This window comes from Elephas maximus, chromosome 8 (genome assembly GCF_024166365.1).
Source record: "Elephas maximus indicus isolate mEleMax1 chromosome 8, mEleMax1 primary haplotype, whole genome shotgun sequence".
NCBI classification, from domain to species: Eukaryota; Metazoa; Chordata; class Mammalia; order Proboscidea; family Elephantidae; genus Elephas; species Elephas maximus.
Window position 1 is genome coordinate 112,849,631 of NC_064826.1, and position 12,832 is coordinate 112,862,462.

General features: G+C 44.8%; 1 protein-coding gene across 4 annotated transcripts in view; it reads left to right on the forward strand.

Moving 5' to 3' along the window:
• Nucleotides 1-10,789, forward strand: part of GRB10 (growth factor receptor bound protein 10) — a 290,298-nt gene extending 279,509 nt beyond the window's left edge. For all 4 annotated transcript variants that reach the window (XM_049893805.1, XM_049893807.1, XM_049893808.1 and 1 more), the window contains 2 exons: nucleotides 4,553-4,646; nucleotides 7,764-10,789. In XM_049893805.1, the coding sequence (XP_049749762.1) occupies nucleotides 4,553-4,646; nucleotides 7,764-7,910 (241 nt within the window). In that variant the 3' untranslated portion in view covers nucleotides 7,911-10,789. The remainder of the gene's footprint in view (nucleotides 1-4,552; nucleotides 4,647-7,763) is intronic.
• Nucleotides 10,790-12,832: the final 2,043 nt, after the last annotated feature.

The following is a 12,832-nucleotide window of genomic DNA, read 5'->3' on the forward strand; positions in this document are numbered from 1 at the left end:
CACGTGTACTGTGTGCGCATGTGTCTACCTGTGTGTGCGCATGCACGTGCATGTCTGCACGTGTGTGTGTGCATGCATGCATGTGTGTATATGCACGTGCTTGCACCCACCTACCCCCACACAGCCCCACAGAGCACTGAACTCATTGCCTACCTGCAGTCTTGCTGCCCACTACCCGTCCCAGAACCTAGAGGAGAAGGATCTTGTTAAAGTGCAAATTTAGTAGTTCCTCTGCTAAAAAAACCCTCTTGGGGCTCAGGCTTATTACGAGCAGAATATAGGGATCTATTCTCTCCCCCAGCCCCCCACCCCCACCCCATCATAGACTCAGCTTCGTGGCAGTTCCCCATTTTCAACCTTTGTGCTCTTTGTACATGGCAGTCTCTGTGTTTGCCATCCACACGCCTCCACTTGTCTGAAGGAGACGTCTTTGTCAAGACTTCAGCTCTTTGAAACTTTCTCTTTCCCCAAAGACAGAATTTGGGTGCTGTCCCCTCAGTTAATACAGTAGTCTTGTCAGAAACCGTAATGGCGCTCACCACGCTGTGGTGGAACACTTGGACCTCGTGTCTGTTTTCCCTGTTGGACTATGGGCTCCTCCGTGACTCTAACTGTGTGACCATAGGAAAGGTGCTTGTCTTCTCTAGCCCCGGTCTCCTCGTAAAACGAGGACATTGGGCAGACTAAATGAGTTAATAGGGGTAAAACACTTTGAACAGTGTCTAGCTGGTAAACATTAACTACATTGTAACTCTTAGATTTTTGTTCTTCCCGGACATAACTAAGTTTTTAATAAAGGTGCTGCTTTCTTTACTGGGTCATATTCATGACTTCTTAAAGTGGAGAACATCCCCTTGGCCTGTTTAGTTATCCCCTTGGCTTTTTCCCTGTGATCGTTCTTTTAAAAATTGACCGATGTTTATAATTTGCTGGTCGTGATTTATGATTATTTCAAGCTAGCATCTGTTGAGTGCTATGGTGCAAAGCACTTTATATATATATCAGCCATAATCTTCCAAATGATCCTGCGAGAGCGTTGTTATTCCCCTTTTGTAGATGAGGAAACAGAGGCTGAGAATGCGATTTGCCCATGATCATGAAGCTAACAGCTGGCAAGTCCAGGTTTCTTGCTGACTTCTAACCCATGCTATTTTTACTCCTGCAGGCTACCCCGTATCAGTAACCGACAGAAAGCTTCAGGCACTACCTGTAGTCCCAAACCTTTGGGGGCACCCTCACAGTCTCCCGGGGATCCAGAGACATTGTGGGGGGAGGGTAGAGGGGAGCACTTGCCTCCAGGAACAAGTCCAAGGGGGTGCCAGATTGGGCGCAGAATGACTTTCTGAGGCACCACAAATATGAAGGGCACCTGACAAGGCAGCCAGACAAGAAGGGGGGGAAGGCATTTCTGTTGATGTGTCGTGCCACTATCAGTGTCTGTTCATCTTGAAATTGGGCGGGGGGGTGTACAACTTAGGGATTGCCCCAGGTGCTCATTACCCTAGTTAAGCCCCTGTAGGGATCAGGTCCTAAAAGTGGGACACAGATGGTGCGGGGTCTCCCACCTGCTTAGCTAGCTGCTCCCGGATAACCAGACACAAGCCACATTCACCCTGCAGCTTGAGTATCTCCAGAAGCAGAAAGCAGTTAAAAAAAGAAAAAACAGATTAGAAAGGGGAAAAAATAGTGGCCAGGCAGTCGACTCTGACTCATGGACCCCACATATGTCAGAGTAGAACTGTGCTAGGGCTTTCGGTGACCGATTTTTTGAAAGGAGATCGCCAGACTTTTCTTCTGAGGTGCCCCCAGGTGGACTCCAACTTCCAACCTTTCTGTTAGCAGCCATGGACGTTAAACTGTTTACACCACCCTGACACTCGGAGAAAGGGACAGTCATAGCTTTTTCTCTGTTGAGATTCAGAGCCCTATAATCTTCTGGGCTCCTGTTGTAATGCTTATTTATTTGAAATGAAATAGCACATGCCACAAGAGAACCCATCACTCTTACATTGTTCCCTCTGATCTGCCGAGCCCCAAGCCGTGGAATTCCACTGTAGCTGGTGTTTCCCACAGCGTTTTCTGAGAACACTGGTCCTGTGAAGTGGCTGTAAAAGGGTTGTACAGTCAGGGGAGTTTGGAAAAACTGGTACTTTAGCCGATTCCTGAAGTTTGGTTTCTTATGCCTTTAAAGTATGCTTCTTCTCAGACCATTCCTTTTTTTGTGATTTGGATTAGGGAGTTAGGACTTCTCTTCCTTTCCTAGTGTATAACCATCTGTCTTACCAGCTAGTTCCAGATTTTGTTCATGTAAAAGCAGTGATTTTGTGCTTCTTTGTGCTGTTCTAATTTTTCAGTATTTTTAAAATTTTGACATAATTCCCAGGTTACAGAAAAATTGCAAGATTGCTATAATGAGCTCCATATACCTCTTAACCAGAACCCCCAGCTAACATTGTAGTACATTTGCTTTGTCAGTCCCTCTCTCTATTAATTTTTATTTTTTGAACCATTTGAGGGTAAGTTGTGACATAATGCCCCTTTAATCCTAATTATTTCAGTATAAAGTTTCTAAAAATAAGGGTTCTCTTACATAGCCATGGTTGCTTTTAGTTGTCGAGTCAGCTCCAGTTCGTGGTGACCTTATGTACAACAGAATGAAACATTGCTCAGTCCTATGCCATCTTCACTATCATTGGTACACTTGAGTTCACTGTTGTGGCCACTGGATATTTTGAATGCTTTCTAATCTAGGGGACTCATTTTCCAGCACTGGGTTGGACAGTATTCTGTGGTGATCCACAGGGTTTCATTGGCTGATTTTTAGAAGTAGATCGCTAGGCATTTCTTCCTAGTCTGCCTTACTGTGGAAGCTGTGCTGAAATCTGTCCATCACGACCCTACTGGTATTGGAAATACAGGTGGCCTAGCTTCCAGGCTTATAGCAACATGCAAGCCACCACAGCATGGAAAACTGATAGATGGGTGGTGGCATAACCATCGTGGTGGTATTGTGCCATCAAGTCACTTCCAACTCATAGCGACCCTATAGGAGAGAGCAGAGCCTGCCCTGTAGGGCTTCCTAGGTTGTAGTCTTTATGGGATCAGATCATCAGGCCTTCTGTGGAGCAGCTGGTAGGTTTGAACTGCCAGCCTTTCCATTAGCAGTCAAACGCTTAACCGTTGCACCACTAGGGCTCCTTATAACCACAGTACAATTATAAAGATCAGGAAATTAACAATGATGCGGTTCTATTATCTAATCTACGCACTTACTTAAATTTTACTTGTCCTAATTACATCTTTTATAGCAGAAGGAGCAAAATGATCTTTACCTTAAGTGTTGTCCTAACGCAGTGTATCTCCCTAGTGCCCTTGAATCTGGGACAGTTCTTCAGTCTGCCCTTGTCTTTCATAGTCCTGACCTTTTTTATGCATACAGGCCAGTTGTCATAGACTGTTGCTCAGTTGTGGCTGGTCTGGTTCCCTTGGTCAGCACCAGGGCATGCCTTTAGGCAGGAATGTCACAGAAGGGCTCCAGTGTACTCTTCAGTGCATCACGCCAGGATGCACACGGCACCTTTTTGTCTCATTCCTCCTGATGTTAATTTGCACACGTGATAAAGATGCGTTATACCAGGTTTCTCCACTATAAGTTAACTGTTTCTCCCTTTGCAGTTAATGAGTACTGGAGGGAGATACTTGGAGACTATGTAAATATTCTGTTTCTCGTCAAACTCTCACCTGCTGGTTTTAGCATCCACTGAAGATCATTTCCTTTATCGCCTTTGCTATGGTAATTGCCAAATGGTGATTTCCGAATATGTCAGATAGGTGGTTCCTTCTACACCTGCTGGCATTCTGCTCTAAGGAAGAGCTTTGCCTTCTCCTCTGTTGATGTATTTGCTCACTTACTTGTGAATTCCCCTTCTGTTCCACTATTTATAACCCATTACTTCTGTTACTGATTTTGATGCCCAGATTCGGCCCCTGGGAGCGCTGCAGGCTGCCCTGTGTGTCCTTTGTCCCCATCATTTTTTGAGCACTTGATTACCACGTCGGGGCACAAGATGCTCCAGTCTCATCTAGTATTTTCCGTATGGCCTGGGATCAGCCATGTCTCCAAGTAGCCCTGGTTCCTTTAATGGAGAATGGGTGCCATGGGCGCTGCTGCTACAAAGGTGTCACTGCTTCCAGCCCTTCTTATCAGACAGAGCTAGGAAATGCTGGTATGCGTGCATCCATGGAGTCCCATGGTGGTGCAAGTGGTTAAGTGCTCAGCTGCTAACCAAGATTGAAGGCTCAAGTCTACCCAGAGATGCTTCAGAAGAAAGTCTTAGTGATCTACTTCTGAAAAATCAGCCCTGGAAAACCCTGTGGAGCACAGTTCTGCTCTGACACGTACAGGGTTGCCACGAGTCAGCGCCAGCTCAGCCGCCCCTGGTTTTATATATGTGTGTGTATATAGTATACATGCACACATACCCACTCACGTATATATCATTCTAAATTTTTAAAACTGTTGGTAATAAATTGGTTGTTTTTTGTTCCCCAGGCTTTTTCTCCTCCGTGACAGCCAGAGTAATCCAAAGGCATTTGTACTCACACTGTGTCATCACCAGAAAATAAAAAATTTCCAGATCTTACCTGTAAGTATCGATATTTTCATACTAGTCCTTATTTTTTTGTTGTCATTGTTTTCTAATTCATTCTTAATGTGGTTTTCAAGTTGTAAACTAAACTATATAACATTAAATATTAGACAGTTCTAAGCTCACAGATGTGATACTTTCAAGAGTCTCTTCAAAGATTTGTTATTTGAAATTTGGGACAGTGTTTCCCTAGCAGTAATATTGTAAATGAGGATATTGTGCTGAGACCCTCCCACATGGCTGTTTAGCTCATAGTTGGTGAAGCAGCGCCTCCTGCGCCCTGGGTCCTGGCCTAATGAGGAGGAGCCGGGTCAGGTGGTGGGTAGACCTGGAGGAGAGCTCTGTTATAGCTAAGGAGTGCTGTGGCTGTGAGCACGAGGAGTTAGGAACACAGGAGTTGTGCAGTAGGTTTGACTATTGGCCACATGAACCTAAGGAATTATCTGATCTATGCTGGTGTAAACAAGGTACAGGAAGGTTGTAGAAAAACTGATCCATAGCCACGTGGACTACCAGTGAGAAATTGTGTTCCTCATTCCACTTGGTCCTTGCACCAGAAAACGGAGGCTATCTTTGAACAATTCCCAAAACATGGTTATAGAATACAGTGGTCAACACAACTTTTTTTTACAAAGCAGTTTTTGTTAAATTTGTCTAATGTGGTTTACTGTCTCCTCAGTATACCAATGTTCAAATTTTATTTCACAATTTGGGTGTTATATGGGACACGATTGTAAATGCCTCTAAGGAGTCACGCTTTAATTGGGCCTAAGAGATACAAAATTAATACCAAATGTTTTACGTATTGATACATTTACAGAATTGATACATTCTGTAGATAGTAATAACTATCATGAAATGTTTTCTGTGGAAAACAAACCCAGGAAATGTTCTGCCAAAAAAGGTTGGCCAAATATTTTCCTCTCAGAGATTCCCTCTGCACATTAATAATATAAAAGCTCTGAGAAGGCTTGGAGTAAATAAATGTGTCTGTTTCTCCTAGTTGAACCTGGCATTTTTCAAGGTAGCTTGACCCCAGGACTATTAGACTAACAGTCTCCGGAATTTGTAATGAAAACAGGCCATCGGCTTATAAAGGATAAGGACGGCCGTCTTGGTAGATTTCATCAACTAGTCATAGCAAATACACTGTGCACTATCTGTGGCGGGACAGTGGTTAAGAGCTTGGCCACTAACCAAAAGGTCAGCAGTTCAAACCCACCAACTGTTCCTTGGAAACCCTATGGGCAGTTCTACTCTGTCCTGTAGGGTCACTATGAGTTGGAATCGACTTGATGGCAATGAGTTCAGTTTGGTTTTTTATCTACTGTGTAATCAGTTGCTTACCGCTGTGTTTTAATTCCCCCATTTTACAGTGAAAAAGGTCCCAGGATATATTTTCCCCCAATCCTATATAATAACTCCAATCCTAGAAGTAACAGAGGAACAATAACTTGGGACTTAGAGTGGCGAGGTTATAGCCTTGGTGCTGGAAAACAGGTTATGAGATGCACTCTTGGTTACCGTGGCATTTCAGGCATTAAAGAGTGGTTCTAAGTTTATTAATCACCAAAAGTTTAAAACTTGCTGACTCTATGAAGAGCACAGTGTGATATTTTCTCTCTGCTCTATTAGGCAAGCATTGATTTAAAACTCACCGAGTTCAGGTAGATGTCAGAAATATAGTCCTTTCCGGGAGATGTCGTGAAGTTCTTAAGCTTTAATGAAAATAGCTACAAATTTTCTAGGACCTGGGAAAGTTGCTTTACCTACATGGTTTTATTAATTCCATACCAAAAAAAAACCAAACCCACTGCCATCGAGTCTATTCCAACTCATAGCGACCCTATAGGACAGAGTAGAACTGCTTCATAGAGTTTCTAAGAAGCGCCTGGCGGATTTGAACTGCCAACCTCTTGGTTAACAGCCATAGCACTTAACCACTACGCCACCAGGGTTGCCGGCATACAGTAATTCAATAATTGCTTCATAACCGAGCAAAGTGAACTTCAGAGGCCTTAAGAAGATTGTCTGAGGTTATAGAGCAAGAATCCAGGTGTGCAGACTCTTTCCATAGTGCCATGTGTGGTGGATACTTAAAAGCTAGCTGGCTGTGCTCAGGGGTCCCCAAGGCCACCGTCAGGTTCAGTGCTTCACTAGAAGGACTTACAGAACTCAAAAAATACAGTATACTTATAGTCACAGTTTATGACAATGAAAGGATGCAGGTTAAAACTGGCATAGGGAAGAGGCATGTAGGGCAGAGCCCAGGAGAGAGACCAGGTGTCCTCCCAGCAGAGTCACACAAACAGCGCTTTAATTCTCCTAGCAACAATGTGTGACAATACCCAAGAGGCATTGCCAATCAGGGAAGCTCACCCTAGGCTTGGTATCCAGAATTTTTATTGGGGGTTGGTCATGTAGGCAAGGAGTACCCACAAGGCTAACCTTATTCAGTCTCCATCGTCTCCAGAGGTCAAGCTGGTACCTACATGGTTTTATTAATTCCATACCAAAAAAAAACCAAACCCACTGCCATCGAGTCTATTCCAACTCATAGCGACCCTATAGGACAGAGTAGAACTGCTTCATAGAGTTTCTATGCCCCACCATAAATCATACTGTCAGCCTAGACTATCTGGCATGGCCCAAGGCACCTGGTAAACAAAGACACTCTTATCAGGCAAAGATATTCCAAGGGCTTAAAGGTTACTTCTCAGAAGCTGGGCAAGAGCCAAACCTTTCTTTGGAATGTACAGTGTTTGGACAACTGAGCTCTGCTGAGTCAACCGTTTGTTATACTCTTTTATGGAGCCCTGCTGGTAAAGTTCACTCTCGGGAGCCACGTGAGCTGGGGGGAACTTAGAGCCCTTCTGCTCCAGCACGTTAGCTAACAGGCGAGCAAATGGCGGTGCAGCAGCACACCCAGGGCCAAACCCCAGGCCTCTGACCTTCCATCCCAGGTGTTTCTTGCCCATTCGGCTGACTCCATGCAGATGTCCTTCCTTAGGAATGCAACTATGGACAAGATAAAGGTGCTACTGAATATCAGCCTCATGTTACTCCCTTGAGGGCCTGACTTCTAACTTGAAAAGTGTTCTTTTGTCTCTCTAGTGTGAGGATGATGGACAGATGTTCTTCAGCCTTGACGATGGGAATACCAAATTCTCTGACCTGATCCAGCTTGTAGACTTTTACCAACTCAACAAAGGAGTTCTGCCTTGCAAACTCAAGCACCACTGCATCCGAGTGGCCTTATGACCTCAGATCTACTCTTGGCCGAAGACTGGAGGAGGTTACACTGGAAGGAAGAAGAGGTCTGTAGGTTGGTTGAGAACACATATCTATTCTGCACCTTGGGACTCGGAGAGAGATGGGTTTCTTTGGTGCCATCCAACCAAGATTGACTAGTTTGTTGGACTTCGCGATAATTTGCTGCTGAGAAACCAGCAGTATTGCCTCCCTCTGCATTTGCCAAATCAAGGAGGCTCTGAGAAATCAAGCGCAAATTTGAGAATAAACTGGAATGATCATCTTGGCTGGGCCACTTAGGAACAAGAACCGAAGAGAAATAATTAGAAATGGACTCTTGCCCTGGAATAATCTTGACAATTAAAACTGATATGTTTACTTTTTTGTATTGATCACTTTTTTGCACTCCTTCTTTGTTTTCAACATTGTATTCAGCCTGTGTTAGGAGGGGATGTGGCTTTTCGGTTCATAAAGGCATGAAACCGTTTTGAATGGGCAGAATTTAAAGACTGAATATCGGTCCCCAAATGTTTCCAGAGGGTGCTCCTCTTCTCTACAGATTACCACAGTGTGGATTCAGCTCCCAAATAACAAACCATCCCACCCCTTCCCAGTATACTTGAAAAACATTTTTTTTAGTACAAGGTGTTGACTGTGGTAGGCATTTGGCCTCATTTATGGACCCAGTCAAGCAGCCACAGTCTCTCAGTCATTTCTCTATGCACAGATGTCCAATACTTTTGTCATTAACGTGTCTCGTCCTCCACAGTTCAGGAAACTATTTCTTTGAAATAAGTCACTGTTGCACAGCACAACAGGGCTGAACAACCTCGCCTCTGGCTAGATGAAGGCCAGCCTTCCCAAGACACACCCAGTCCCCACACTAACAGCAGTGCAGGTGCCACTTGTAGCCTCGCATTTTTCACAGCCTCAGCCTGTTCTAGAATGATCGCTGCCTTACCCCCTGCTGCGAGGGGAGGCGGGAGTCTTTCCTTGGCTGATCTCCCTTTGGGGATTAGAGAATCTGAAAGAAAATGGCACCCATCTGGCTTCCTGCAGTGTCCTTTGGGTTTCCATGGTGATAAAGAAACATAACAAAGGGCACAGACACAGCCTGACATTTAAAGGTCTTTGCTTATGACTGTCCTGCTGAAACCCCCCTAAGCCAGAGAACCCAAGGCAGCTGGAGGCTCCTCCTCTGCTGGCTTAGGGTCACAAGTACCTCACAGTGATTGTGGACATGGACACGGTCTATCAACACAACACTTGCTTCCCCCTCGGAGAGAGGAATCAGAAGGGGGGCGTGAGCTGTTCACTTGGTCCCTCCACGCCACGGGCGCCATGTTTGCCATTTCCTCTTAGCTAAATTTTCAGGTCTGAGAGTGGCCATTTCTTTACCTTCGATCTCTGAAAAGCAGAAAGGGCTCCCTTGACCAGCATACAGACTACTGTGGTGAACAAGATGATTTCCTTTCCTGACATAACAGTTAATAACACTTGACTGGCTCCTCTGAAAAGACGCTCGCCACTGGATTGCCTAAAATCCAACTCACTGAAGAGCTCCCAAAGGATCAACAGTTCATGGTTCTTCAGTTGACACACCTAGTTTAGGACAGACGTTTAACGAGCTTCAGTAACACATTAGCTGTCAGTAAGTCTATGGTGTAGAGACACTGTATTTTAGTTTACAGACCACGCACTATTATTTTCCATAATATGTCTACTTAGGAAACTGAAGAATTTTTGGTAAAACATATTTTAACCAGAAATACTAAATTGCATTTTCTTCCTCTTGTAGCCAGTTGACAATTAGGTAATACTCAAGTTCAGACCAAACGGTCTGCATCCACTGAACTTCACATTAGGGAAGGATACTACAGTTATACCTTTGTATCTTTTTTCTCCTCAGTGGTTTGACATAAACCTTCCCCCCTACCCCACACACACACATGCTTTTTTTAACCCCTAGGATTTCTTTTTTAATTTACATAGACAAGTTCCATTAGTGCACAATCCCTCCCTCACACCCCTTTCCCATAGACAGCTAGGATTCGCAGTAATTCGTATTTATAAATATGCGTTTTATTTAAAAGGAGGTTCGCAATTTTGTATGTAGATGGTTTGACACGTAGTCTTTTGTCCTTCCCAGCCTAAGTGAATTGTTGGAGAATGTAAACCGCCCTAGCGCCACAACAGGCTTCCTACAGCTCCTGGCTCACCTGCCTCTGGTGGGTAGCTGGGAATTCCACCTGAAAAAAACAAAATCCCTAGAGTCTGCTGGCTTCCAGCTCAGCAAACCAAGGACTGAAGGACATTTGACTTTTATTTTTTTATTTAAATGAGATGAATGTAAAGGGGACAGCTCAGGATTGTTATGGAGCCTGTTGAATTTTTATCTCTGCCTGTGATTTTTTTTTCTCAAACCATTACTTCATGTAGCAACCTGGACTAAGTCGAGAAGGAAAATGCCAAATGTTTTTGGTCTTAGAGTCGAATCGCTAAGCTCTGTTGCATTAGGTGTTGGAGTTCCAGAAGGTTTTCTTGTCTGTGGAACCTTGAAGAAATAATGTGCCTCAGTCTGGACGTTTTGTCTTTTCTGCACTTAATACCTGATAGTGTGACCAATCGGCACACCTTCCTGGGGGTGGTGCGTGCTTGTTGTGGGTTGTGTTACCACAGTGCACGCTATAGAGACTTCAATGGCCTGACGTCGAAATGTTTTCAGGGAATGCAAAAGGTATTAACTGAAGAGACAAAACCTTTATTCCATGTGCTTTGCTTCATTCTGTACATAACTCTGGCTCGTGAACCTAATTGTAAACTTTCAGGTATTTTTGTACAAATAAGGGACTGATGTTCTGTTTCTTGTAATTAGAAATAAACATGAATCCAGTTTTCTTCATTTTCTATTACTGGTAATGTCTCTTTCTGTATTTAAAGACATTATGGTGCGTCGTCCACTAAAACCCTTTGGCAGTGACTTAGAGTATTTAAAGTGTGCTGCTTTTCAGCAGTTAAAAGCTTGCACAAGGAATTGACGACGGTGGTTCCAAAGGGGTTGAGGCATGAGCATGGGACTTTTGGGGGTGGCAATGCACAGAGCCCTGGCCCTAGAAAAACCCTGTGACTCTATGCCTTGCTGCCCAGGTGGGCTGGAAGCAGCTCCGGGTCACTGGGAAATGGTCTGCACTCCAGTTGCAGCTCCACGTGGCACCAGGATGTTGTCTTAGCCTGTCTTTTCCTCTGTGCGCCTCGACTGATGATTACAAATACCCAGTTGCCATTGAGCCAACTCAGACTCATGGTGACCCCCATGTGGGTGAGAGTAAAACTGTGCTCCAGAGGGCAGTCAATGGCTGATTATTTGGAAATAGGCTTCCAGGCACCTCTCAGTGGACTTGAACCTCCAACCTTTCGGTTAGCAGCTGAGTGCGTTAACCGCTTGCATTTCCCAGGGACTCCATCAATAAATAATCACAGCCTGGCCTAATTGTCTTGGGAGCGGGGTGGAGGTAAGCGCCCAGTAAGGCTTAACTTCCCTTTTCATTTTGACCATCCCAGGATATCCCACTGTCCCTGAGAATCTATACTTAACCTGTTGGGGATGAGAGTACTGTGGGAAATGACTCTGTATCACTTAAAACTTTTAAAGTTACAAGGGTCAGAAATTCTAGTTTAAATGGTTTTAAGCGAAAGGGAATTTACTAATTGAATAGTCTGAGAGTAAACTGAGGCACAGTGGGATCCAGGAGCTTGAGAACCACCCCCACGATCCTATCTCTTCATCCCTCCATTTACAAGATCCACGTGGTGGCAAGATTACTGCTAAAAAAAGAAAGAAAAGACTCATCGCTGCCAAGTTGATTTCCTACTCCTAGCGACCCTATGGGACAGAGGAGAACTGCCCCATAGGGTTTCAAGGAGCAGCTGGTGAATTCCAACTGCCAACCTTTTGGTTAGCAGCCCCATACCCTGTCAGGCTGAAAACCAGTGGTAGCACCAGTATAGATAACTTCCCTCACAACCCCCCTGTAGGATTTTCTGTGGACCTGTTTGCATTGTGTGCCGATTCCTGGTCAACAAACCATCACTCTGTATAAGCTACTGCCCTCTAGACCTCCATGTACTCTCGCAAAGCCACCCAACCACATTCTGATGAAGAGATGCCCATTCTCAATTTATAGGTGAGGAAACAGGGTCAGAGAGATTAGGAAATTTGCCCACACAGTATGTGGTCTAGTAGACGGACCTGGTAGATGGCAAACACACCACCAGGTAACTAAAGTGACAATACATGCTTTAAGCTGCAACATGTTTTGTTGGTTTAGATTTAATGTAATAAGGTACAGTGGAGTCCTGGGTGGCGCCAACAGTTAAGTGCTCGACTACTGGCCAAAAGATTGACTGTTCGAACCCACCCAGAGGCACCTTGGAAGACAGGCCTGGAGATCTGCTCCCAAAAGGTCACAGCCTTGAAAACCTTATGGGGCAGTTCTGTTCTGCACACATGGGGTCATCATGAGTCAGAATCAACTTGACAGCAACTAACAACAATGCCAATGTCACGTAGGTGTTTGTAGCAAATACACATTTTAGCAAAAAGAAAGTGGGACTAGAAGCCTCCACTTGCCTGACCCATTGCCATTCCTGAGCCCAACCCCTTGGTGTCCCATCTTCAAGTCTGTTCCTTGGAAGGGTGAGCCCCTGCCCGGCAGCAGTACCTCACGCCTGCCTGTGAAGTGAGTGTGGTCTTGGTGCTGGGGTGTGAGGCTCCCAGGGAGAGTGCCAGCCCAATCCCAGGTGTCTAAGGAGGGAATCTCGACCCATATCGACTCCTTCTCATCCTCCTTGCTCCTCATTGATTTCATCTACACCTCCCTGCAGAATTAACCTACAACTTCCTTCTCTCAGCTGCAACCTACTACTATTTG